The sequence below is a fragment of the Aspergillus brasiliensis genome, assembly GCF_001889945.1.
Source record: "Aspergillus brasiliensis CBS 101740 unplaced genomic scaffold ASPBRscaffold_3, whole genome shotgun sequence".
Lineage (NCBI taxonomy): Eukaryota > Fungi > Ascomycota > Eurotiomycetes > Eurotiales > Aspergillaceae > Aspergillus > Aspergillus brasiliensis.
In genome coordinates, this window is record NW_027137444.1 from 2172737 (window position 1) to 2193207 (window position 20471).

At 49.6% G+C, this 20471-nt stretch overlaps 13 protein-coding genes across 13 annotated transcripts; 7 read left to right on the forward strand and 6 right to left on the reverse strand.

Moving 5' to 3' along the window:
* Positions 1-703: 703 nt before the first annotated feature.
* Positions 704-2427, reverse strand: ASPBRDRAFT_73146 (uncharacterized protein; the record flags this gene model as incomplete). Its single annotated transcript, XM_067629202.1, has 2 exons — positions 704-2161; positions 2188-2427. 2 exons carry the CDS (start codon positions 2425-2427, stop codon positions 947-949), a joined length of 1455 nt encoding a protein of 484 aa, XP_067482138.1. The 3' UTR covers positions 704-946.
* Positions 2428-3816: 1389 nt separating this feature from the next.
* ASPBRDRAFT_465890 (class I SAM-dependent methyltransferase) lies at positions 3817-5793 on the forward strand. The gene is made up of 10 exons (XM_067625663.1): positions 3817-4119; positions 4189-4238; positions 4291-4383; positions 4440-4481; positions 4535-4601; positions 4667-4707; positions 4771-4980; positions 5036-5372; positions 5541-5623; positions 5706-5793. The coding sequence occupies exons 1-10, from the start codon at positions 3970-3972 to the stop codon at positions 5743-5745; spliced, it is 1113 nt and encodes a 370-aa protein (XP_067482139.1). The 5' UTR covers positions 3817-3969; the 3' UTR covers positions 5746-5793.
* On the reverse strand, positions 5706-6293 carry ASPBRDRAFT_40127 (uncharacterized protein). Its single transcript, XM_067624284.1, has one exon. The coding sequence runs from the start codon at positions 6213-6215 to the stop codon at positions 5841-5843; it is 375 nt and encodes a 124-aa protein (XP_067482140.1). The 5' UTR covers positions 6216-6293; the 3' UTR covers positions 5706-5840.
* Positions 6294-6607: 314 nt separating this feature from the next.
* On the forward strand, positions 6608-7162 carry ASPBRDRAFT_465977 (uncharacterized protein). The gene is made up of 3 exons (XM_067625665.1): positions 6608-6718; positions 6791-7040; positions 7095-7162. Exons 1-2 carry the CDS (start codon positions 6712-6714, stop codon positions 7021-7023), a joined length of 240 nt encoding a protein of 79 aa, XP_067482141.1. The 5' UTR covers positions 6608-6711; the 3' UTR covers positions 7024-7040; positions 7095-7162.
* Positions 7163-7326: 164 nt separating this feature from the next.
* On the forward strand, positions 7327-9147 carry ASPBRDRAFT_119291 (cytochrome P450; the record flags this gene model as incomplete). Its single annotated transcript, XM_067617241.1, has 7 exons — positions 7327-7543; positions 7610-8148; positions 8195-8515; positions 8563-8588; positions 8642-8726; positions 8776-8939; positions 8985-9147. The coding sequence occupies 7 exons, from the start codon at positions 7327-7329 to the stop codon at positions 9145-9147; spliced, it is 1515 nt and encodes a 504-aa protein (XP_067482142.1).
* A 462-nt stretch (positions 9148-9609) lies between these two features.
* On the forward strand, positions 9610-10444 carry ASPBRDRAFT_204959 (uncharacterized protein; the record flags this gene model as incomplete). The annotated part of the gene is made up of 3 exons (XM_067621723.1): positions 9610-9645; positions 9715-9787; positions 9869-10444. The coding sequence occupies 3 exons, from the start codon at positions 9610-9612 to the stop codon at positions 10318-10320; spliced, it is 561 nt and encodes a 186-aa protein (XP_067482143.1). The 3' UTR covers positions 10321-10444.
* ASPBRDRAFT_466005 (uncharacterized protein) lies at positions 10382-10728 on the reverse strand. Its single transcript, XM_067625666.1, has one exon. The coding sequence runs from the start codon at positions 10627-10629 to the stop codon at positions 10444-10446; it is 186 nt and encodes a 61-aa protein (XP_067482144.1). The 5' UTR covers positions 10630-10728; the 3' UTR covers positions 10382-10443.
* ASPBRDRAFT_204960 (uncharacterized protein) lies at positions 10576-11870 on the reverse strand. The gene is made up of 3 exons (XM_067621724.1): positions 11693-11870; positions 11505-11571; positions 10576-11425 (listed from the first exon to the last, which is right to left on the reverse strand). The coding sequence occupies exons 1-3, from the start codon at positions 11720-11722 to the stop codon at positions 10734-10736; spliced, it is 789 nt and encodes a 262-aa protein (XP_067482145.1). The 5' UTR covers positions 11723-11870; the 3' UTR covers positions 10576-10733.
* Positions 11871-12859: 989 nt separating this feature from the next.
* ASPBRDRAFT_52882 (uncharacterized protein) lies at positions 12860-13766 on the forward strand (the record flags this gene model as incomplete). The annotated part of the gene is made up of 2 exons (XM_067626965.1): positions 12860-12934; positions 12984-13766. The coding sequence occupies 2 exons, from the start codon at positions 12860-12862 to the stop codon at positions 13764-13766; spliced, it is 858 nt and encodes a 285-aa protein (XP_067482146.1).
* Positions 13767-14595: 829 nt separating this feature from the next.
* Positions 14596-15425, reverse strand: ASPBRDRAFT_118633 (thioesterase family protein; the record flags this gene model as incomplete). Its single annotated transcript, XM_067617186.1, has 2 exons — positions 14596-14853; positions 14916-15425. 2 exons carry the CDS (start codon positions 15423-15425, stop codon positions 14596-14598), a joined length of 768 nt encoding a protein of 255 aa, XP_067482147.1.
* On the reverse strand, positions 15387-15929 carry ASPBRDRAFT_40134 (uncharacterized protein). Its single transcript, XM_067624285.1, has 2 exons — positions 15863-15929; positions 15387-15784 (listed from the first exon to the last, which is right to left on the reverse strand). The coding sequence occupies exon 2, from the start codon at positions 15630-15632 to the stop codon at positions 15471-15473; it is 162 nt and encodes a 53-aa protein (XP_067482148.1). The 5' UTR covers positions 15633-15784; positions 15863-15929; the 3' UTR covers positions 15387-15470.
* Positions 15930-16960: 1031 nt separating this feature from the next.
* On the forward strand, positions 16961-18205 carry ASPBRDRAFT_193590 (uncharacterized protein; the record flags this gene model as incomplete). The annotated part of the gene is made up of 1 exon (XM_067620640.1): positions 16961-18205. One exon carries the CDS (start codon positions 16961-16963, stop codon positions 18203-18205), a length of 1245 nt encoding a protein of 414 aa, XP_067482149.1.
* Positions 18206-19292: 1087 nt separating this feature from the next.
* ASPBRDRAFT_193591 (uncharacterized protein) lies at positions 19293-19775 on the forward strand (the record flags this gene model as incomplete). The annotated part of the gene is made up of 1 exon (XM_067620641.1): positions 19293-19775. One exon carries the CDS (start codon positions 19293-19295, stop codon positions 19773-19775), a length of 483 nt encoding a protein of 160 aa, XP_067482150.1.
* Between the last annotated feature and the right edge of the window lie 696 nt (positions 19776-20471).

Here is a 20471-nt window from a genome sequence, read left to right on the forward strand (position 1 = left end):
CAAGCACAGCATCATGCACAGCATCATGCATCTAATTTGTTTGCTACATCCCTGTTTTCATCCATCCCTTCCTCCCACCCATGACCATTCTACATATGTCTGTATGTGAAGCGGGGATACTCCCGCCCGTTGCGCAACTGTCAACGTCAGCAGTTGCTTTCCCCTCCCATTAACCTTCTGCCAAGTTTGTGGGAAAGGTTGAGAGAAGGTAGTGGGGGGATGAATTGAACAGCAGCTAATATGGTGCTCATGTATAGATACAAAAGACTAACACAGGGCTTTTTTTTTTTTTTTGGTCTCTAGATGGTGGAATTATGAGTAGCTAGGTTGCTATCTGTTTGTGCCGCAGTGGAACAGGAATAATTCAACATCATTCTTCAGTAACGGGTTCTTTATGATAAGAAAGAAAAAGAAAAAGCAAAGACAGCGCAATCAGCAATAAATAAGCGCATTAGTAATGATTATTATAATGACGTGTACTAATCCTGAAACTTGCTTGAGCTTATGTACTACATGAGAGACCATGAACTTGCCATCATGACACAGTGCCTATATTCGTTGGCATAGTTAGTAGTGTTAGTAGTAGTAGTAGTAGTAGTAAATATATACTATTGCTAATGTATCTTCTTCAAGTGATGATAATAACAGCAATCAAAACAATACTGCTAAAGCAAATAGTACTAGTAGTTGAATGAATGAGGACGCCATAAAGTATATGATGATGGTATATATAGATGGTAGTACTACTAGTAGTACTTTGGTTTCTATGTTCTATAAAGAAGCGTATCCGCACAATGTACCATGGCGCTAGAACTCGCTCAACGCGAAGTCGAGATATGGATACCTTCCAACCCATTGCGGTCCCCAATTTTAGTCTGTTCTTTTCTGACCTTTTATTCCTTCATTTTTCGACAATCGAGAACCGTTGTTATCAATATGATGGACTCTATCTGCCAGTCGTTTCCACTCCTCCATCATTCACGGTTTTCTTTCGTTCTTCTAAGTTCCGATGAAAAGCCAGAGTATATTCATCCGGGTCCCATGCTAGATGTCTGGTCTCCATTTCTTGCAGCTTCTGAGCGACCAATTGCTCCATCTCATTCTTTTCCTGATTATCCAGCAGATCAAGCCTCACTTTCCATGCTTCTTCAGGGTTCGTTGTAGGTCCGAAAAATCGTGGGTCTATCTTCTGCCAGTAGATTGAATCAAAGGCAAAACTATGCATTACCGCATACACTACCCAAAATTCCCCACTCTCCCAGCTCTGGCGCATGTGATACGAGAGTCGTTGGTCTTCCTTCAACCGACCCTTTTGAATCGCATCATCTTCATGATTCTTCATCACCTCAAGGAATGTTTTCAGTCGATAATCAAACGTTCTGGCCCAGTCCTCAAGGCCATTGGACCAGTATTCGGGCTTCTCTATAAGCAACCACCAAGGAGGCGCATAAGTAAACTCAGCAGGTGCCGCGTATGTAAACTCCCAATCTACCACTCCAGCAAGTTTCAAATCACCGTGAAGGAGCACATTCGCCGGGCGTAAATCATCACACCAGATTTTAAAGGGCCCTTTCTCGAGCACAGGATTGGTGAGGCGCTTGTCTCTCGCAAGCTTATGAAATAGCTTCCTTGCCACGAATTTCCGTCGGCAGTCATCTGCGGATTCTACGGAGTCATTCCGCTGGTGAACGAGGTGCTCAATATTGAGATCCGCGAGGGCTTCTATATAAGACGAAGTGGTAGTGAAGGTAGTATGTAGATCAGGAAGCTTGGACCGTGGTAGACTCCCCACTCGGACAAGTTCGTTCATGTTCATGGACAAAGGCCGGCGTGTTACTTCCCAGGTGAAGTCATCGATCTGACTAAGGGATCCTATCCGAGGTAAAGAGGGAATGGATAGCTGGAGTAGAATCCCCGCCATCTCCCCATAGAGCATCTTGAGTCTATCTTCGCTGATAGCCGGATCCAGGACCCCGCGCTCTTCTATAGGGCATCCAGGGGTATTAAGAGCGTTGTACATTTTTGTTTCATGTTCGATGTAATCCATCATGATAACCGGACTCAGTTTGAGGGGACACTCTTTCTTTGTTCCCGAGCGATAGACGAACGGAATAGGTATCGATGTTCTATCTGTGAGAAATCGCATTGTAGCAACTTCATTCTCAACTTTTCTTCAGGGAAAAAGACCGCTCCGGGCTGCGATAGGCGGATAACTGTGGCTTCATGTTCATCCTTTAGCCGCAATGAGATGTTATAGGAACCTTTTTTGAGTATGCCAAAATCGGTGCCCCGGCCTCCGTTGTGATCAAGCATGAAATACCCGATCGGCTTCAAGATGTCATTGTCAAGGAACTGTGTGAGCCAATTGTCTGATGTTTCCTCGGCTTGTTCCCAGGCCACATCGTCAGGACACATCCGTAGCTGCATGTTTGACACATATGCCAGATAGAGTAACGTGGAAGGAATAAGGGTAGATGATTGCAAGTATGTTCACGTTTCTTGTGGCACTGGCGTCTTTGAAGTATTTCAGGGGCGAAAGGAGCTGGGAAAAGGAGACCCGACTAGGATGCGGGTGAGGCTTCCGACTGCGAAAGAAAACAGGGATCATATGCACTGTGCCGCGGGAGGATACGTCCAAGAGAATCGTCAATATTGGACAAAAGCAATTATTTGTGATAGCACATGGAAGCTGGACAAAAGACAGCGGCTGTTTCTGTAAGCCTTTCAGAGATAAGTAGATAACAGGATTGTAAATGTCAGATACTTTTTCGAGGATACGTCCTCGGAGGAGCGTTGTCAAGGTGCAAACGGAGATCAGAAATCAGCAACCTATGGAGGGAATCCCTCCGTTGAACGTGCCCATGCTAGGATTGATCTTGAACACATGACTACCATTCAAACCACTAAGTAGATTGCCATGGTTCTGGACGGTTTCTTCTGTACTTCCAACCAATTCATGGCCTGTAGTAGTATATAAATTAGCAAGCATCAAGTAGTGGCCGGTTTCATGCACGGGCCATACCCGCGTGTCTCCGAAGCTTTCGCACCGCACTTTAAAATCAAGATTTTGTATCTATACTATATTGATTCGATGAGTAAGTACTCCGTACGTAGGACTATGAGTATTGAGTACTCCAGGAATCTCTTATGTATCTAGTTGGTACGGAGTAGTAGGTGGTCATTGGCCGACAGGTCCTTTGTTGTCTGTATTAGTCGGTAAGACAAGTTATTCAGGCACTTCCAGAAAGTACTTTTCTTTATACAGAGTATCTTTAGCATGAGTCAAGTTATGAACGAGAGATTTCAGGGAGTAAGTACTGTCTAGACGCTTACAAGTTGCCAATCACCAACATCAAGTGGGGGCTGACCCATGCGCTAAGCGAAAAAGAGATCCTTTGCATCGTTGTTCATGCATCACCGAGGGCTTCCGGAAGTACAGAGAATTTTCTGAATCGTGTGCAGTTGGGCGTCCACAGTAAGCCGCGAAAGTCCTTCGCTCAGCCCACTGCAAGTCTCCACCCACGCGTGCATTCGATAACCGTCGAAACGTGTGAAGGCCTCGAAACTCAGTCTTCCGTTTTGCCTGCATCTTATCTGCATTCGATGCCCGCTGACAAGATACGAGTGGCGAAAATCGATCATCCCTTGCTAGGGACCAAATAGGCTGGAGCTACTATCGTGACGACTATCTCCAAGGCTAGCACCAGAAGTGGTAGTGTAATCAAATAGTACCACCTCAGCTAGTTGCAGCTCGCCACGAATCGGGAAGCGGGAAGCCCCCTCTCTTTAAAAAGGAACGACTCTGACAGCGAAGGAATCAAAAAGTTCGACTCCGATCGGACGTCATCCATCTCTCTCGATACACACGACCTGAATTGCTTGAGTTTGCCCCATATTAACCCTAGGGATCTTTCCCAGCCGTTATCCCCTAAACTTCGCTTCGAATTACCCCCCCGAAAATTCGACCCCATGGCGGAATCTTCTTCCACCCCAAACATCCAAGGGGCTACCGCTAATGACCCCCCACAACCCACCTCATCTTGGGCTTCGGCTCCACAAAACGTATCCCAGAGCGCTGCGCCTATAGCAGTGCAGCATGATGGTGAATCTTCGGACTCAGTACGCTGATTACCACTGTTTGCCGACCTTTTGCTTCCTCCAGTTGCTGGCTGACTTGAGTTTCATCAGGACGATGCAGCAGAGCCGGAGGAGGAATTCTCGGACTATGCAGAGGATTTGTAAGTTTAGTGATCATCCTCACCATTGACCCATCATACTTACAGTACTTAGCGCGAGCGATACAACGTCGCTGAACTCTGAAATTACCTCATATCGTTTCGAGAATGGACGACGTTACCACTCCTACAAAGAAGGGGCTTACTGGTATTGTCATGTCACTCAGTAGCTTTGTTATGTGCATTACGCTTATCAAATCGCAGGGGTCCTAATGACGAAATGCAAAATGAGCAACTAGACATTGCGTACGTTCCCTGAGAAACCCCCTTGGGTAACAAGATAACTGACTCGGTATCAGTCATCATATGTTCACATTGCTTCTTGATGGTAAACTACTACTCGCCCCGATCAGCGATAACATACAGGTATGTATACTGCAAGACAACACGGCAATTGAAGTTAGAGAAACGCTAATCTCTGGACTTGATAGAGGGCGCTGGATGTTGGCACTGGCACTGGCATCTGGGCTATGTGAGTGGAAAAATCCGTGGCAGACTGCTAAGATCAGCAAATCCCTGACCAGCTTGAGAGCAGCGATTTTGCGGATGAATATCCTTCAGCGCAAGTCATTGGTACCGATCTGTCACCCATACAACCCGGTTTTGTACCACCCAATCTACAGTTTGAGATCGATGACGCGACGGAAGACTGGGTCTATCCGGAGAACCATTTCGATTTAATCCACGTTCGTGCGCTGTATGGCGCGATCGCGGACTGGCCCGCATTCTATCAGAACGTTCTTAGGTGAGCTCCCCAGCGAGATCCCCTGTTGCACACTTCGACTCTAATCGCTTCTAAGTCGCTTGCGGCCTGGGGGCTGGGTTGACCAACTGGAGATGTCCATACAATTTCAATCGGACGACGGCACGGTGACAGACGACCACGTTCTAGCGATCTGGTCGAAGACATTTATTGAAGCGGGCGAGAAGTTTGGCAAGACCTTTCGCATTGCCGATCTTGCAAAGGGCTACATGCAGCAGGTTGGCTTTCACAACGTGACCGAACAGCGATTCAAGTTGCCTGTCGGTCAGTGGAGTCGAGATAAAAGGCTGAAGAAGCTCGGCATGTGGAACTTGGTCCATTGTGAGCAGGGCATTGAGGGATGGGCCATGGCGCTGCTGACCCGAGTCATGGGAGTAAGTCCACCTTTTCTCCATTCACAATTCGACGATGAAGGAATTGAGCATGCTTTCTTTTTTTGGGGTGTCTGAGAGCGTTATTCCTCGTATCTGTGTTGCGCACCACCCACTCTTGGCAGCAGCCAGTCGGACACGGGCTGACGGGGCAATCCTTACTGAATTTAGTGGAGCTACGCCGAAGTGCAGGTGTTCTTGGCCCAGATGCGAAAAGGCCTCCGTGATCCGAATACTCACGCCTACTTCAACGTGTAAGACATTGTCGTGTTTAACCTTCTGGACTGGACGAGCACGAAGCTAACTTAGGACGGGTTCACCTTTGGGTTACAACAGGGTCGGGGTGTATGGACAAAAGCCTACCAGTGCCTATTAGTTAGACTTTGGTAACGAAGTGCACTGCGGCACGGCTGACTCGAATAAGAACCGACGAAAATGCAGTGCGCAGGAGACTACTGCAAGCAGACAGGACTAGCCTGGCAGAGGTGCCAATCGGGGCTCGAGATCCCCCGTCATGAAAGGTCGGGGCGGCCGGGAATGCTTGGGTTTAGTGTGGATTTGTGAGTTAGTGTCCTGCTGAAGATGCGTTATACGCTTCTTCCATTGGCCGTCGGGAGCATGGATGGTGGAGGCGACCGGGGGATGACGGCAGCCGGTGTAGCTGGGGGGAACATCCAATGATTTATGGTTTGGCACAGGTGTCGGACAATACCTTGGGTTGCACGGAAATGCTAACCATTGTCTTACGATGATGGGATTGAGCGCGATAATGATGATGATGATGATGATGATATTTCCCCCCCCCCCGAGTAGAGCAGTCTTTAGTAAGGTGGCCTCGTTTCTCATGGTCTGCCTGACCGGTCGCCTTGTGCATCCTATCGACCGGCCTTCTCTCTTTTCTGCACACCTGCAACCATACACAGTAGGGGCATTGACGTCCTGGGGATGGTCAGACGACGATCGTCTTCTTGAAGGTCCGCACAATCACAGAATTAAATTCCAGCTCCACCCGGAAATAGTCCCATTGACCAGTCATGGCACGTCGATTGGGGACTTTGGGGGAGAGAACCGGGACGCGGAGTGACCTCCGACCCGCCCGGCCGGTTTCCATTGTACTTTGTGTGTCACAGACTCACAGTGTCCCCAATACTCTTGCTGAATGCCCCAGTCCGTCTACCATTCGCGTCTTCTCATCACTCGCCGTGGGTCAGGCCCGGCCACCTGGACCACGGGCTCTGGTCGCACACGCCGCTCATTCGACTAAAATTCGGCCGTTAACAGTAACGGCCGATCGAAGCGTCCACAGAATCATTCGAAATGGGACCTTGGGATTGCTCGGCCCATGACAGGTCTGAAGAATGTCAATCCCTCGCCAAGAACCTAGACTGACCCTGTCTCCGGGAGATTCTGCAATTCTGCAGCCGAGAATTCGGACCAGACCACTGGGTCCGTTGCTTTTTTTTGGCTGGCTGCATTGCAGAAGGCAACTGGAGGACTATCTATGACCTGTTGTCCCTACCTCATGTACTCCGTATGCCGAACTTATGCTGCTAATGAGCCTGTTTCTCGCACCGGATGGGTCCGAGGCGCGTCAGGATGCTTAGACCTGCCCCAGCGAAGTCTGTCACCGAGGCCTGAACAGCGCATGACTTGAAAGCCGTCATTTTAGTAGTGTGTCTTGCTCGTCTTTTGATCCCAACTGTCTGCTCACCCATTCCCTTCCAGGCTAGTCCCCCTTGCGGGGTCTGCTCGTTCAATTCCCCATGAGGCAGGACCCTCTGATGATTGCCATTATTATTCAGTCTTTGGTAAGACTCGTGTGGCATGGACTGTAATAGAGTTGCTTCTCCCCCGGCATCCTCCATTTAAAGCAGTGGGGATGTCTCGCTGACAGGGGTGTCCACCTTTCTCCTCTCCAGAGTCTTCCGCGAGGCGTGATCCAGGCCATCTGCCCGCCATGATCTCAATTCATGTATTGTCACTCACCGTGTCCGTCCTGTCCATCGTGCTCATCCTGCGATGTATCTGGACGATCGGGTATCGACTGTTCTTCCACCCCCTGGCCCATCTACCGGGCCCACTCCTTGCCCGGGCCACGCATCTGTATGCCTTCTGGTACAATATGCACGGTGGATCCTTCTATCTTCAGGTTCAAAAGCTGCATGAGCAATATGGTATGTCTGTTGTGTCATGTGATATGGTTGATTCTCTCCTTTGGCAGCCGTACTTAAGCAGCTTAGGCCCCGTTGTCCGCATCACACCTGACGAGATCCACCTAAGCGACCCGGAAAATTGCGAGAAGATCTACTACATCGGGTCACGGTATGGGAAGGACCCCCAGTTTTATGGCGCGTTTGGTACCCACAAGGCGACCTTTACGGCTCCAAGCCCCGATGTACATCGAGTCAAGCGATCGGCCTTGAACCCCTTCTTTTCGCGCAAGAAGGTGCTTGAGCTGGAAGATATTGTGCAGGACAAGGCAGACAAATTGGTCCAGCGCATGAGAGAGTCGTTCAGCGCAACAGGCAGTATTGACCTCCATCATGCCTTTCGAGCGATCTCGGTGGATGTAATCAGTGACTACGCGTTTGGCAATTGTTACGGCTTTCTCGATAAGAAGAACTTTGGGGTGGAGTTCTTTGAGATGATCCGGGGGTTTGGTCCGGCATTTTGGTTCTTTCAGCAGTTCCCGACTATACAGGGGCTTTCACTCAGCACGCCGCTGTGGTTGGCCAAGTTGACCAGTGAGCCTTTGACGAGGATGATGCTGCATCGTGAGGTGGGTTGTGTGTCTTGATTCGTCTACTTTGGCTAACGTCTTCTAGGGCTCTCGTCGCCAAATATTGAAGGTAAAGGATGCTGTTGACCGGGGGGAGAAAGGGAGCCGAACGACTATCTTTCACCAACTTCTTCACCCAGAGGCTACTGAAGGTCATGTGGTGCCCACGGTGGACGAGCTCGAAGACGAGGCCTATATCATGCTGGCGGCAGCCGCAGACACAACTGGAAATGCGCTGACCATTGCTGCCTACAACATCGTGCGAAATGCGGAAGTCTACAAGTGCTTGACAGAGGAGCTGAAACAGGCGTTCCCTGATCCAGATGAGCAGATAGATTTTGTGGCGTTGGAAAGATTGCCTTATCTGGTATGCTTGACTTTCCTATTGCAATGACATAGAGCTAACATTCGAAGACTGCCGTTATCAAGGAAGCTCTAAGGTAATTGCATGTAATTTCGGATGGAATCGGGAACATTCGCTCACTTCATCTAGGCTATCGTGTGGAGTTCCTGGCAGACTTCCTCGAGTCGTCCCTGACTCCGGCGCTGAGTTCAATGGCTATCATGTTCCTCCTGGGGTATGCATTGGCAGGACACTACAAGTCAAATCTGCTAACGTATGTCTAGACTGTTGTTAGCATGAGCTCGTGGACGATGCATCACAACGAAGATCTTTACCCACAGTCGGAAACATTTGACCCAAGCCGATGGACCGATCCTGTACAGGGCAAGGCACTTGAGAAGTACTTGTTCTCGTTCGGCAAGGGGTCTAGACAATGTATCGGGATGCCGTAGGTCACCTCACTTGTGAAACTGAGCTGTACTGACCTCTGCAGACTTGCATACTGCGAGCTGTATGTGACTCTCGGTCGACTCTTCCGACAGTTTGACGACTTAAAGACGGCTCAGAAGAGCCGGGAGGAGCTGAGATATAACGACTACTTTTCCTCCTATCATGCAAAGGATTACACCAAATTCATCTTTGAGAAGGCAAGCTAAGCCTGGCTTCCTTTTGCCGATCTCATTCTTTTTCATTATGTCTTGATGATACCACAGCGCATGGCTCAACCAATGTCCATAGTAATGATTACCAACAACATAGTTGATTGCATTCCGATCTAGAACTCCCACTAAGATAGCCTTACACTCAACTCAGACCTAGGAGTAAACCATGATACTCAAAATTGGTGATCACCCCAGTGAATGAAAATGTCAAACTGACTCACCCCCACTTCAGCCCACAAACCCGCCAGAGTAGAAACACTCCCTCAGCTCTCTCAATCCCCTTGCTCTTCTTTTTCTCCTTCCCACTCTCATACTTCCTCCTCCGCATTTCCTCACCCTATCTTACTCTACACTTCTTACCTATTCTTCCTCTTACCCTACTCCATCCACCTCTCTCCGTTGATCTACTTAACACAATACAAGAAATCCCAAGTCCATTTGCTCCAAACCAACAAAATGCCTATGACCTGGAACGAAACCACCGATGCCAGAGTACGTCCTTAACCACCCTCTCCCAGATCCAACACAAACACACAAACTAACATGACCATCCTCACTCAGCTCCTGGTCGGCATCTTGACCACCACCAGCGTGAAACTCGACATGCACGCTTTGGCCAAGTTTATGGGTCCCGGTATGTCCCCCCTCCCTTCTTCTACCAATTACCAACAAACACATATATAGTACTTTAGTAGTATTTACTAACAAAAAACAGGCTGCACTGTCTCCGCCGTCCAGCACCGCATCCAGCGCCTGAAAGATAAAGTCGGCACTGTCTCAACCACTAGCACCCCCGGTGAAATGACTGCTAGTCCCGCTACTACTTCTACTCTTACCACCATGACTTCGCCGGGCAATGAGACCCCGACCCCTGCTACTCCCGAGAAGAGAAAGCGTGGTCGGCCTCGTAAGAATCCTGTCGCTGGTGGTGGTGGTACCACTGCTCCGGCTGCTGCGAAGAAGCCAAAGGTTAAGCGGGCTAAGAAGGCTACTCCTGCTGCTCCTGCTGTGGTCGTTAAGAATGAGGAATCGGGTGGTGATGGTGATGATGATGATGAGACTCTTTCGGATCCTGGTGTTCCTGAGACTCCTTCTGTTGGTGATGGTGAGGAGGGAGCTGAAGCTGAGACTCCTGCTGTTACTACTGGTGAGGAGGAAGATGCTTGATTCTGTTGTTGTTGTTGTCTTTATCGCCGGCTTGTAGATGATTGAATTGGCTTGGTTGATTTGGGGGGTTTGGGTTGCGGGTTTTGTAGTAGCTCGGTTGATGGATGGATGGATGGACGGTGGTTATTTGTTTCTTTCGGTTTCTTCTTTGTTTCTCTTGCTGGATGGATGCTTGGGATGGAAGGAATGGCAAGTGAGTTGGTCGATAGTTTGTACCTTAGGATAAGGAGTATCCGGTTTATTGCAATGAGCTGAGCAGCATTTCATTTGCAGATTCCTTCGTATTAAGATAGTTAAAGTACATGACATGAAAGTCGTAGCATTCCCATAGGATCATAAGCAAGCTATTCTTCTAGTCCATCCATCCGCCCACCAGAAGTTCAATTTCTCAACTCCTTGGAAAAGACTGCGATCTAAGCCTCATACAGATCACCATCGTAAAAGTCCTCACCACTCTCAGCTCCCTGCCTATTTGCCTCCCCCTTACCCTCAGCCTCCGGCACATACTCACTCGCCGAGCTCTCCCCATCCCCATCCCCATCCTCCTCATCCTCCCACTCCACCATTCCCGGCGCAAGCACACTAGCCTTCCGCACTCTCTTGACAGGGGCCACCTCCGCCTCGCTATCCAGGTCAATGACCTCTTTCTTCAACCGAGCAACAGACCTAACGCCCGACTCCTTCTTCACTCCCTTCCCTTTCACGGCCTTCGTAGGTGTCTTCCCCCCAATTTCAGTCTCAGTATCACTGCCGCTAGCCCGAACCCCATTCTTCTCCCCCTTCACCTGGACAGGCGTACAATCTCCATCCTCGGTATCATCATCGTCATCATCAACACAGCGCTTTCTCTTCAAAGGAGACCCATGACTCCCCTGTACGCTTTTCCTCCCATTGCTAATGCGCAACTTCTGCGGAGTAGAAACAGAAGCAGGGCTGGAAGCGGCAGTACTAGCGGTTGATTTGGCCATTGGGCTTCCGGTCTTCAATCCCTTCCCGATGGAGAAGTGGCCTTCCATTCCGCTGGATTCGCGTGCGGTGTTGCGCATGCGGACGAGGCGCTCGGAGATGGCGCGGGGGGTGGGCATGTCAGGACCGAGAGATTTTGCTGGATGTTGGTGATTAGTTAGAAAGTGTTGGGTGAAGGTGGATGGGGTGGGGTAGAAGGGGGAGGAGAGGGGACTTACGCCATGCTTCGGCTACGCGTTTGGCGTCCACGGAGAGGGAGTGGGTTTCGAGAATTTTGAGGAGGAGCTGGATGTGGTTAGTGTTTTAGTTTTGTAGTCTTGTGTTGTCTGTTGGTGAGGGTGTGTAGGTAGTGTAGTAGTGTAGATTGTGGTGGTGGTGTTGTTGTACAGGTAAAGAGGAGGCTTACAAGCTGATCTTTTTCAGGAGTCCACTTCATGGTGATTTCTTCCAGGTGAAATTCTAAGTATGTATCGAGAAGCTGTGGTAGATTTCGAAGAAGTAGAAGAGAGAAGATGTAGTAGTAAGTCTGAAATACAAAGATAGAGCGAGTGTGTAAAACAGAGGAAATCCCAGGGAAAGAGGAGGACGAGATAAGAGACAGGATAGACTACAAGAAAAGGAAGGAGTGGAAAGCAGCTCAATGTATGAGAAGATACATATCTTCCCGCGTTCACAGCTCTAGAGTGAATAGATATGTTTTGGTCAGTGACTAACGACGCCAAAGCGGCGTTGACCAAGCACTCGATAAGTCCCTGTGTTACTTGCTGTCTACTGTAAAGAAGCCTCTGGCTGCTTCAGAGATGGTGGTTGGGTTCTACCTAGTGCATGCTATGCACACTGTGTCACTAATATTCTGTAGATACGCTGGAATCGGTGATGCAGATCTCTTGCCTGGTGTTAGTCCAAACGGTTGATCCCTGTCATCACGGTGGATGTTCCTGCATGTACTCCCTGGCTGCAGCGGATGCTGCACGAATATTTCCCCGAGAACCGGCTGTGGATCAGGCGCAGACTTGTTTCAGAGCAAAATCTGTTCTATCGACTGTTCCAAATGATGGATCTGATTTTGTGTTGCAATGGGAATTCTGTGCGACCAGTTGGCCTCTCTTCCCCGCTTGTGTAAAATCTACACATCAACTTCTTTCTCAGCTCGACTCAGTCTCCTTTCATCCCTGTCCACTGGCTCAGTGGAATACTACAGTCTTCCACAGAAGTTGAGAGAGAGAGGTACTCTCCCTCCCCCAGAATCTGCCGAGCATGGCCTGTCAGCTCAATAAAAGTCAAGTCACTAATCTCAGAGTCTGTGGACATTTGTGACCTGTCGCTTGATCCTCTGCTTGACTGACAGTAGTAGCTGTGGTCCGAAGAGTGGCCATCATGTCTCGACATTCACTACCTGTCTGGAGACTCGAAGTGTTTGTTGCTTCAACACATTCTCAGGCATTATTTCTACAAGTCTTGATTAACTTTGCTTTATACAAGCGAACCTTACTCCAATCGTCTTAACTTTCTCATTTCTGGCCATTAGCATCCAATTTCCACGACACAATTCTCACCACCTGAATCAGACAATATGGTTAACTGGAAGCAGCCCGAGTCGGCCGACCGTCTCTTTGCGGCTCTCATAGTAGCCCATCCCAGCCTCAAGGTAGAATCCCTTCATCCCCAATTGCTCCATCCTACTTACACACACCCAGCTGGACTATCAGGCTATGGCTAGATACTTCGGTCAAGAAGCTACGTACGATGCCATACAAAACCGCTTGCGCAGATGCCATGCCCTCGCCGAACAACTTCGGCTGGAAGCCATCGAACGAGGCATCGCAGATGTCCCTCTTGCAAAAGGACGAAAATCATCTACTGCCATTACATCCTCTCCTACACCCCGGACCCCACGAGTGGGCCGCAATGGAATCCAAAAGCCTCCCTCATCCTCGTCTCGAAGAAAATCTACTCCCAAAACGACCGCCATAAAAACGCCAACCAGAAATGGTGCGGGTTCAAGCAGAGCGGGGACTTCTATCATGGACGCCATCTCCTTGGAGGATGACGTTCTCGTTGACGAGAACACTGATGTCAAGCCTACTGTCAAAGTGGAATTCAGGCCTGCGCACATCTCAACAATGACAGCTGCTCCAGACGGGAGTGATGTTGAGATTATCGAAATGGCCCCTTCGCCCCCGCCACTTGCGACGAGTAAAGCTGAGATTTTTTATGACTCTGTGTCGACCTTTCCGTCTTATGGCAGTGTTGGCATCAGCAATGGGGGTGGACCGAAGTTCAAGCGAGAGCGCGAACACAGTCGCTTCCTAAGCTCCAATGAAGCACCCGGTACTGAAACGAACCCTACTCCATCAAGACCAACATCAAACATCTTCAGCAGAAGCAGCGCCACTTTCGGCCTATCTACCATAGGTGGCTTCCCTCAAAGCAGCAGCTCAGGATATGACATAGATGATTTATATGCAGAAGTTGCATGACAATTGAGGCTAAGATATTGCTGCCAATCTTGGAAGAAACTCCCTTCCTTTCATCGTATATTCATTCTATCGTCTGGTCTTTCTTTGCTTTCGACTATAGAACTGCTGTTCTACTGGCGGTTGTCTTTCAGTCATGCCCGGCAATACTCTTTCTGTATCTAGTCACTTTATATCTAGTAGATTATTTTCTCTGTTAGCACAAGACACTTAATATTTATGTTGTTCAGTCGCTGCTCCAATCAGTCCTAGTACTATCCTACTTTACACCTACTTGAACATGCTTTTCATTAGTAGGTAAAAATAAACCACACTGCACTATGACCCGAAGTTTTGATACTAGTACGTATCGTCACGTATCTCATCGACAGACACTCACAATCGAAAAGTATATACCACAGCATATCGACTTATTCAGAAATTCCAAGATAAGATGCCAGATCCTTCTTTATTTCACGATTGTAGTGGTACGGTATACTATACTACAATGTTGTAAAGTAGTATAGTTGTAATACTTAACCCAGTATGTCCAGAAACTACTTAGCTGAACAGTCTCTGGGCTGACCATAGATAATCATTAGATCTGATGCTCTACTGGTATGGATGGATAGTAAGTTAGGAACGGGTGAAAACCAAGTGTATCCCTCACCGAGGGTGGACTAGTAGTCCCAGATAGCCCATTTGCGCTGGTAAGCCATTGGACTAAGAAATCAATGTACATCCACATTATCCTTGAATCAAACACTCCGCTTATGATTTGATTATCGCATACTCCAGTTACCGATAAAACCAACGCTAAGCTGAACTACGGCAGACCCACGCCCCCACTCCATCACAACCGAGCCGGCCGGGGCTTCAGGTCCGAGGTAAACACAACATGATTGCTCAAGGCGAGAAGATTCCCCTTCTCGTCGAGTAGCTGCAAAGCAGCATCGTATCGGCCATTGGAGACCTTGTTCGAGTTGGAGCGGATCATGACCCAGTCGGTGGACGGGTCGGGCCGCCTCTTGAACTCGATCGACAGACACAGGGTGGAGATCGCATATTTAGCGTAAAAATCTGGAATATGCGTCGCTGGGGGCTGCAGGGGCTGACCGCACGCGGCATATTAGCACAAGTAGAAGAAGAAGAGGGCTGGGAAGAACCGCTTACCAGGTCTGAAAGATATGCTAGATGTAACACGTCCGATAGTTTGGAGCCGTCGCGGAAGGACAGCCAAACCTCGCGGTTGTGGCCGCCAAGGCGGTGGCCCCAAAGCCCTTGTGAAGATCGTGGCGCAACCCAGTTCATCTTCGCGGTCACAGGAGTCGAATTGACTACGGGGTCATCGATGGTAACGCATTCGGTTAGCCGGTCGGGGGGTGGTCGAGTGATAACCGGCCGCGTCTCTTGTGTCAAGCCCTGTTCTTTGCGAAGATCGCCGTACGTGAAAATACCGAGCGTAGTGGTTGGATAGGAGTCGGAGTCCTCTCCCGGCTTAGGGGCACGTGCTAGTTCAACTTGTAGGACGGATTGTTTCTTGGACACTCGTAGGAGCGTGCAAGTGATAATCGACGGGCCAGGATGAACCATGTGTAGAAACTGGACGAACGCATGAACGGGGTCGGGATATCGGCCGATGCCCAGTTCCTGGTCAAGGAACCTTTGCCCGGCGGCCAGCATAACCGCTGTCGAGAACCCCCCAAGGACAGAGCTGCTCTGGTCAACTCAGCCCGTCGAGTGATGGAGCAAGGATGCGGCTGTCAAACAGACGTACTGTTGGGTACACCAGTCCCGTGTAATCTTCACGGCATATTGGTTCCGCGTCCCCGGTACCGAGGACAAAGAAGAAACCACATCCAGCAGGTTGGGTCGTTCCCGTGATGACATCCTTGCTTGAGTGCACGTATAGCCGCCAAGTAGGGGTGTATATAGAGGAGAATGACTAGTCGGAGAGTGATAAGGGGGAATAGGGAATTTGGGGAGAATTTCAATGCTTGGCTTGCGAGGACAGGCACGAGGGGTGGGAGAGCCTTTTTGACCTGAACGTTGCTCCAACGTAAGGGATCAGAGGAGTCTGGATTACCCCACAGGCCGAATGACATGGACGAAGCACTCACGGTAGGTTCACATGTACCAGATGTACCACCTTAACCGCACGCGAATTTGACAAATCACGGCTCATGGCGGAGAGGCAGCCATGGGTTCGCGCAACGCACTAACGAAGATCATCGGCTGAAGTCTGAACCTCAATTAATTAATTACCCGGGCACTAAACACTAGCCTCTCCATGGCAGGGGGTAGCGAAAGAAAGATCTGCCCGCCGGAGCCGAAGCAATCCAGGGCAATCCAGCATAGCTCATAGCTCTCAACACGATGAGTTGGAATGAATGCATAGAAGCGCGTCGGCTGAACGGATCCGTCGAGCGGAACGGGTGGATAACCCTTCCGGAGGGAGATCAATGCGGAGAGGCACTAAGCAGTTGGTTAGAGTGTGAAACAAGCCGAGGTAGACGTGTATAGCAGCTGAGTAAGTGTGAGGGAGAAAGAGGACGAAGAGATGGAAGAAAAGAGAAGAGTGTGGAGTTGATGGGGCTTGAAATTTGCCTTTTTTTTTTCTTTATTTTATTCCCTTTTTTCCCTCCCAAGATGGACTCGAGGGCAGATCACGAGGCGATCCCCCAATGCGGTAATATGATACGCGGTCCGACCAGAGTACTCCGTCGGCTTTAACCATTTTGGTGCTTCTCCTTTTTTTATCCTTCTTATTCCCCATTTTTCCTATTCAGGGCTTATAAGTAATCCGGTGCAATTGCCTGTATAGAAGCATTTAAAACCATACTACTTCCGCTCGTCTGATCAAAGGCCAAGAGGGGGACGAAAGGGGGCAAAACCCGACCGGCCATCATGCCATGCCAGGAATCAGGGAATTGTTCGTACCCAACTGCCGATCACGTGGGCTGACGCGGACGCGGTGCGGGCGTCGCCTTTTCCCTCTTCCTCTTCCTCTTCCGCTTCCCTTTTGCGGGTTTTGCCTCTTTTTTCGCCCGCATCTTCGCCTTCATTTTCGCCTTCCCTCCCTTCTATATCTTCTCCCCTCCCTCCCTCCCTCTCTCCCTCTCTCCTACCTCTACTGTGAAAGGCCTTTCTGGGCGCTGCTGGCTTCTTCGTTCGCTTCCACGAGGATCCGGCACCCCCACTCCGCCGCCCATTGAGCCATGAACCGCCCTGCTACCACCACCCTATTCTCTCCCAATCCCATGCGGCCCGACCATGATCAATGGGGTAGCACACCGCAATCTCCAAACCACCCCTCTCCTCCTGCCTCCAAAGCAGCCCTCATCGCCATTCACCAGCCGTCGGCCTCGTTGGATCAATCTACCCCGATAGATTCACTCCCGATACTGACCGTTCCGTTCACCGGCCGGGGGAAACAGCTCAGCGTTCCCGAGCAGGTGTGCCTGGTTAATTTATGTGCGGCTTCCATGAACGATGACGATGCCCACAGCCATCCGAAGTCCTTCTGGATCAAGATCTCCAACAAACTCGAATTGCAAACTGGCCGTCGCTATTCGTGGCAATCATGTCGCCGACGTATCCAGACCTACATCTCGAAGCGAAAGGCCCACTGGGAGGCATTTGTGAACGGTGATCCGTATCCGGGCGTAGACATTGACGCTGAAGTCTGGGACCTACTGACTTCTTGGTTGGCTAAATACAACACGCCTCGGCCCGAGACGATCAAAGCACCGCTTGTGGCGTCCGCTGCGCTACCCGCCAAAATAGAACCTCCGCAGGTCTTGGAGCCCGTCCGGATGATCCCCGAGCAGGGCTTGGTACAGACATCAACAAAAATTGAGCGGGTTTGGATCTGGCTGAAAAGTCTTCCGCCGCTGGAGGACATGGAATCCATGAGAACATGGACGGGGTATGTCGATCCTCTGGCGGACTGGATGTCTCGCTCGAAAGTTCGGCGGGAGCGCCGATTGGTGCCTCCGAAAACTAAGGTTGGCGAAGAGCAGCCTGAGTTTGGTCCCTATGGAAATTCGGACCCGGCTGAGGCCTATTTGTCTCAACCACCCCATCAGCCCTCTCTTGCACTAAACAATCCCTTACAAGGGACGAAAAGGCCTCGCGAACTAGACGATTCCTTTGCTGAGCGTCCTGCTCAGCGTATGCGTGTAGACCCCGCGATCCACCCTTCTGACAGTCCTTACGCTGAGGAACACGTTGACAACGCCCACCTGAAAAGGAAGCTTGTCGAGTCTTACTTCGAAAGCACGTTCGGCAAACTGATCGACCGGCTATCTGCTCGATTCCGGGCCCAGGGCGCAAAACAGCAGGACGCCCCTGGGAGCTGCGAAGCCATCATGCGCGATCTTTTCAAAGATGTCGGAGTGGCAGTTGCAAAGGCTTTGATCCGAATGGACGAACCGGCAATTCAAGATCAAAACCCGAACTGATTTCACCACATATTCAGCATTTAGCGAGTTTTTTGCACATTGATTGTTACGCATCGTCTTTATGGGTGGTTCTGTGTCCTTATTGGTTTCGAATTTGCTCGTCTTATTGTCTCCCCTTGTTGCTCTGTCCGCTTGCATCATCATCATCATTGACTCATATCTTCATTGTTCTCATGAGCAGCAGAATGCCCTAGAGATACCCTTTGCATCGGAGCCCCGGATATTACGCCTTCATGTCGGTTATTGTTTGATTTTCCTTACTGGAGTGAGCATATTTGCATTTTTCTTTGTTTTTAATGTTGTTAATTACTGCACATACAGCATGCATAGGATGAATAGAATGGACAAAACTTGGTTTTACTCGGATTATGCTTTCTTAGCAACACCAAAGATGGAAATGACCAACTACTGACCCCCTCTGTACAGTGAGATGTGACTGTGGTTACTCTAGCACAATCCCCGGAAATGAGTCCCACGTAATAAACCCAACTGCCCACTCCCCACCCCCACAACAGCCCCATGCAAACATCTCACCACCCTCCCAATAGGCCCAAAAGCACCTGACTATTTCAGGATGTGATTGCGTCTGTATCACACCAATCATCCTCCCTTACTTCATGTAAACGGTATTCTGCTAGATCTCTCCAATCGATTAACATCATCTGTATGTAGTCGTCCTATATAGTAGTATGCTAGCATTGTCACCATCCATGATTGTCACAGAAGTTTCCCGCATGGAAGAGGTGGCAGGATGGTACGCCTTACATATGATACTCCATTTAAAGTGGAAATTGATTAGGGGGATTGCTTGGTAGGTGATTTTAAGGTTGACTTGTATGTATGTAAGTACTACTCATGGGTCGAGAGATCGAGCATCTGCGAGGATACATCCTGGGACTAAAATTCTTTCTCTCTCTCTCTCTCTTTGTGTCTTTCTTTTCCCCTTCCGGGACCTTTTTTATTCCCCTCCGTTGATGCACTTGGCCCTGGGAGGGTAGTGAAATCCTTCACAAGTAAGGGTTAGAAGAATTATGCTGTGTAATGTTACCCAGAAATAACACGTCACTTTAGCCTCGATCTGGCAGGTATGAATGACTCTAGGACTGTGGCTGGTGTTGAAGGGGACTTGAACAGCTCGTTCCGCAAAGGTCTGACGTCGCTCTGTGATTCTCCTGGGGTGCAATTTCCCCCTGGGTACGAAGATCTAGGGCCTTATATCAAGGGTATGGCGACCTTCTATGTCTCCTCAATCATGAAAGGGCCAGGCCAGGCTACCGGCCTACCTGGCCCGATCCTTCGCTGGAGCATGATAAATGAGCTCCAGTCGCAATCTGATCAAGAAGCTGTTGGCGGAACTTACGATTGTTGCTCCAAGCCTTTTGCCTCTTGGGCCGGGCCTGCCCTTAACAGTGTTCTGCTAACAAGAGCCCGCAAAGACCGGCCAGTTCAACAAACAAAATTCCCTTCATTCGAGGCATATCTCTGTGAGCGGCTGGCGGATGGCTTCTGGTATGCAACAAAAGCAGCAGTCAGCTCTCAAGATGCCAACCGTGAATATCTTACACGATAGTCAACCGGGATAAATGAGTATGCTGATCGGTATGTGCATTTGATACTTTGGGCCACGCCCGGGCACTCCAAGAGGATGCACTGTACGGTGCGTGCAGCTATGATCGCCAGCCTTAGGCCAACTTCCAGACTCGAGGCCCAATTCTTACGACGAAATCACCTATGCTGCAGGGTACTTGTCCCTGGCATCATACGTGTGGGGTGCCAACGCGCACCTTGACCTGTTGCGTGGACAAGTCGATCAAGAACCTACTATCCCACTGCTAGATCGTTGGTGTGTTCGGGTCTGGCACGATGCATTGTTTGGGCAGTCTACACCCGAGCTTTATACATGGACAGTACGTACCAAAGACAACGGGAGCTTCGTTGGGGATCGGGAATTTGCGGAGTGTCAATCTTACTGTAGGTGTTCCGAACGATATCATAGATATAGTCTAGGTGCAACATTATTCGGGGCACGAGAAACGTGATGTAGCGTATCCTGTCCATCTGCGCCATTTGATATCTGGATGTTTGACTCCTTCGTTGATGGCACACGGACTGTTCTCCGTTGTGGTGAGGGAAATCATAGTCCTGCAGCAGAGCGAAATGCGTCTGCAGCCCTGCCCGTCCGGAAAGCATGCATTGGCGGAATCGCACAGGTGAGATGCCAAATCATACACCTGCTTGTATGGAGTGCCGTCGACCAGCACTCCAA

Coding starts and splice junctions, on each gene's coding strand:
- ASPBRDRAFT_465890 (XM_067625663.1), top strand. CDS start 3,970: ATGGCGGAATCTTCTTCCACCCCAAACATCCAAGGGGCTACCGCTAAT. Junction 4,120..4,188: donor ATGGTGAATCTTCGGACTCA/GTACGCTGATTA, acceptor GAGTTTCATCAG/GACGATGCAGCAGAGCCGGA. Junction 4,239..4,290: donor TCGGACTATGCAGAGGATTT/GTAAGTTTAGTG, acceptor TACAGTACTTAG/CGCGAGCGATACAACGTCGC.
- ASPBRDRAFT_40127 (XM_067624284.1), bottom strand. CDS start 6,215: ATGAGAAACGAGGCCACCTTACTAAAGACTGCTCTACTCGGGGGGGGG.
- ASPBRDRAFT_466005 (XM_067625666.1), bottom strand. CDS start 10,629: ATGTCATGTACTTTAACTATCTTAATACGAAGGAATCTGCAAATGAAA.
- ASPBRDRAFT_204960 (XM_067621724.1), bottom strand. CDS start 11,722: ATGAAGTGGACTCCTGAAAAAGATCAGCTT. Junction 11,572..11,692: donor CTCCTGAAAAAGATCAGCTT/GTAAGCCTCCTC, acceptor AACCACATCCAG/CTCCTCCTCAAAATTCTCGA. Junction 11,426..11,504: donor ACGCGTAGCCGAAGCATGGC/GTAAGTCCCCTC, acceptor ACCAACATCCAG/CAAAATCTCTCGGTCCTGAC.
- ASPBRDRAFT_40134 (XM_067624285.1), bottom strand. CDS start 15,632: ATGTCATCACGGGAACGACCCAACCTGCTGGATGTGGTTTCTTCTTTG.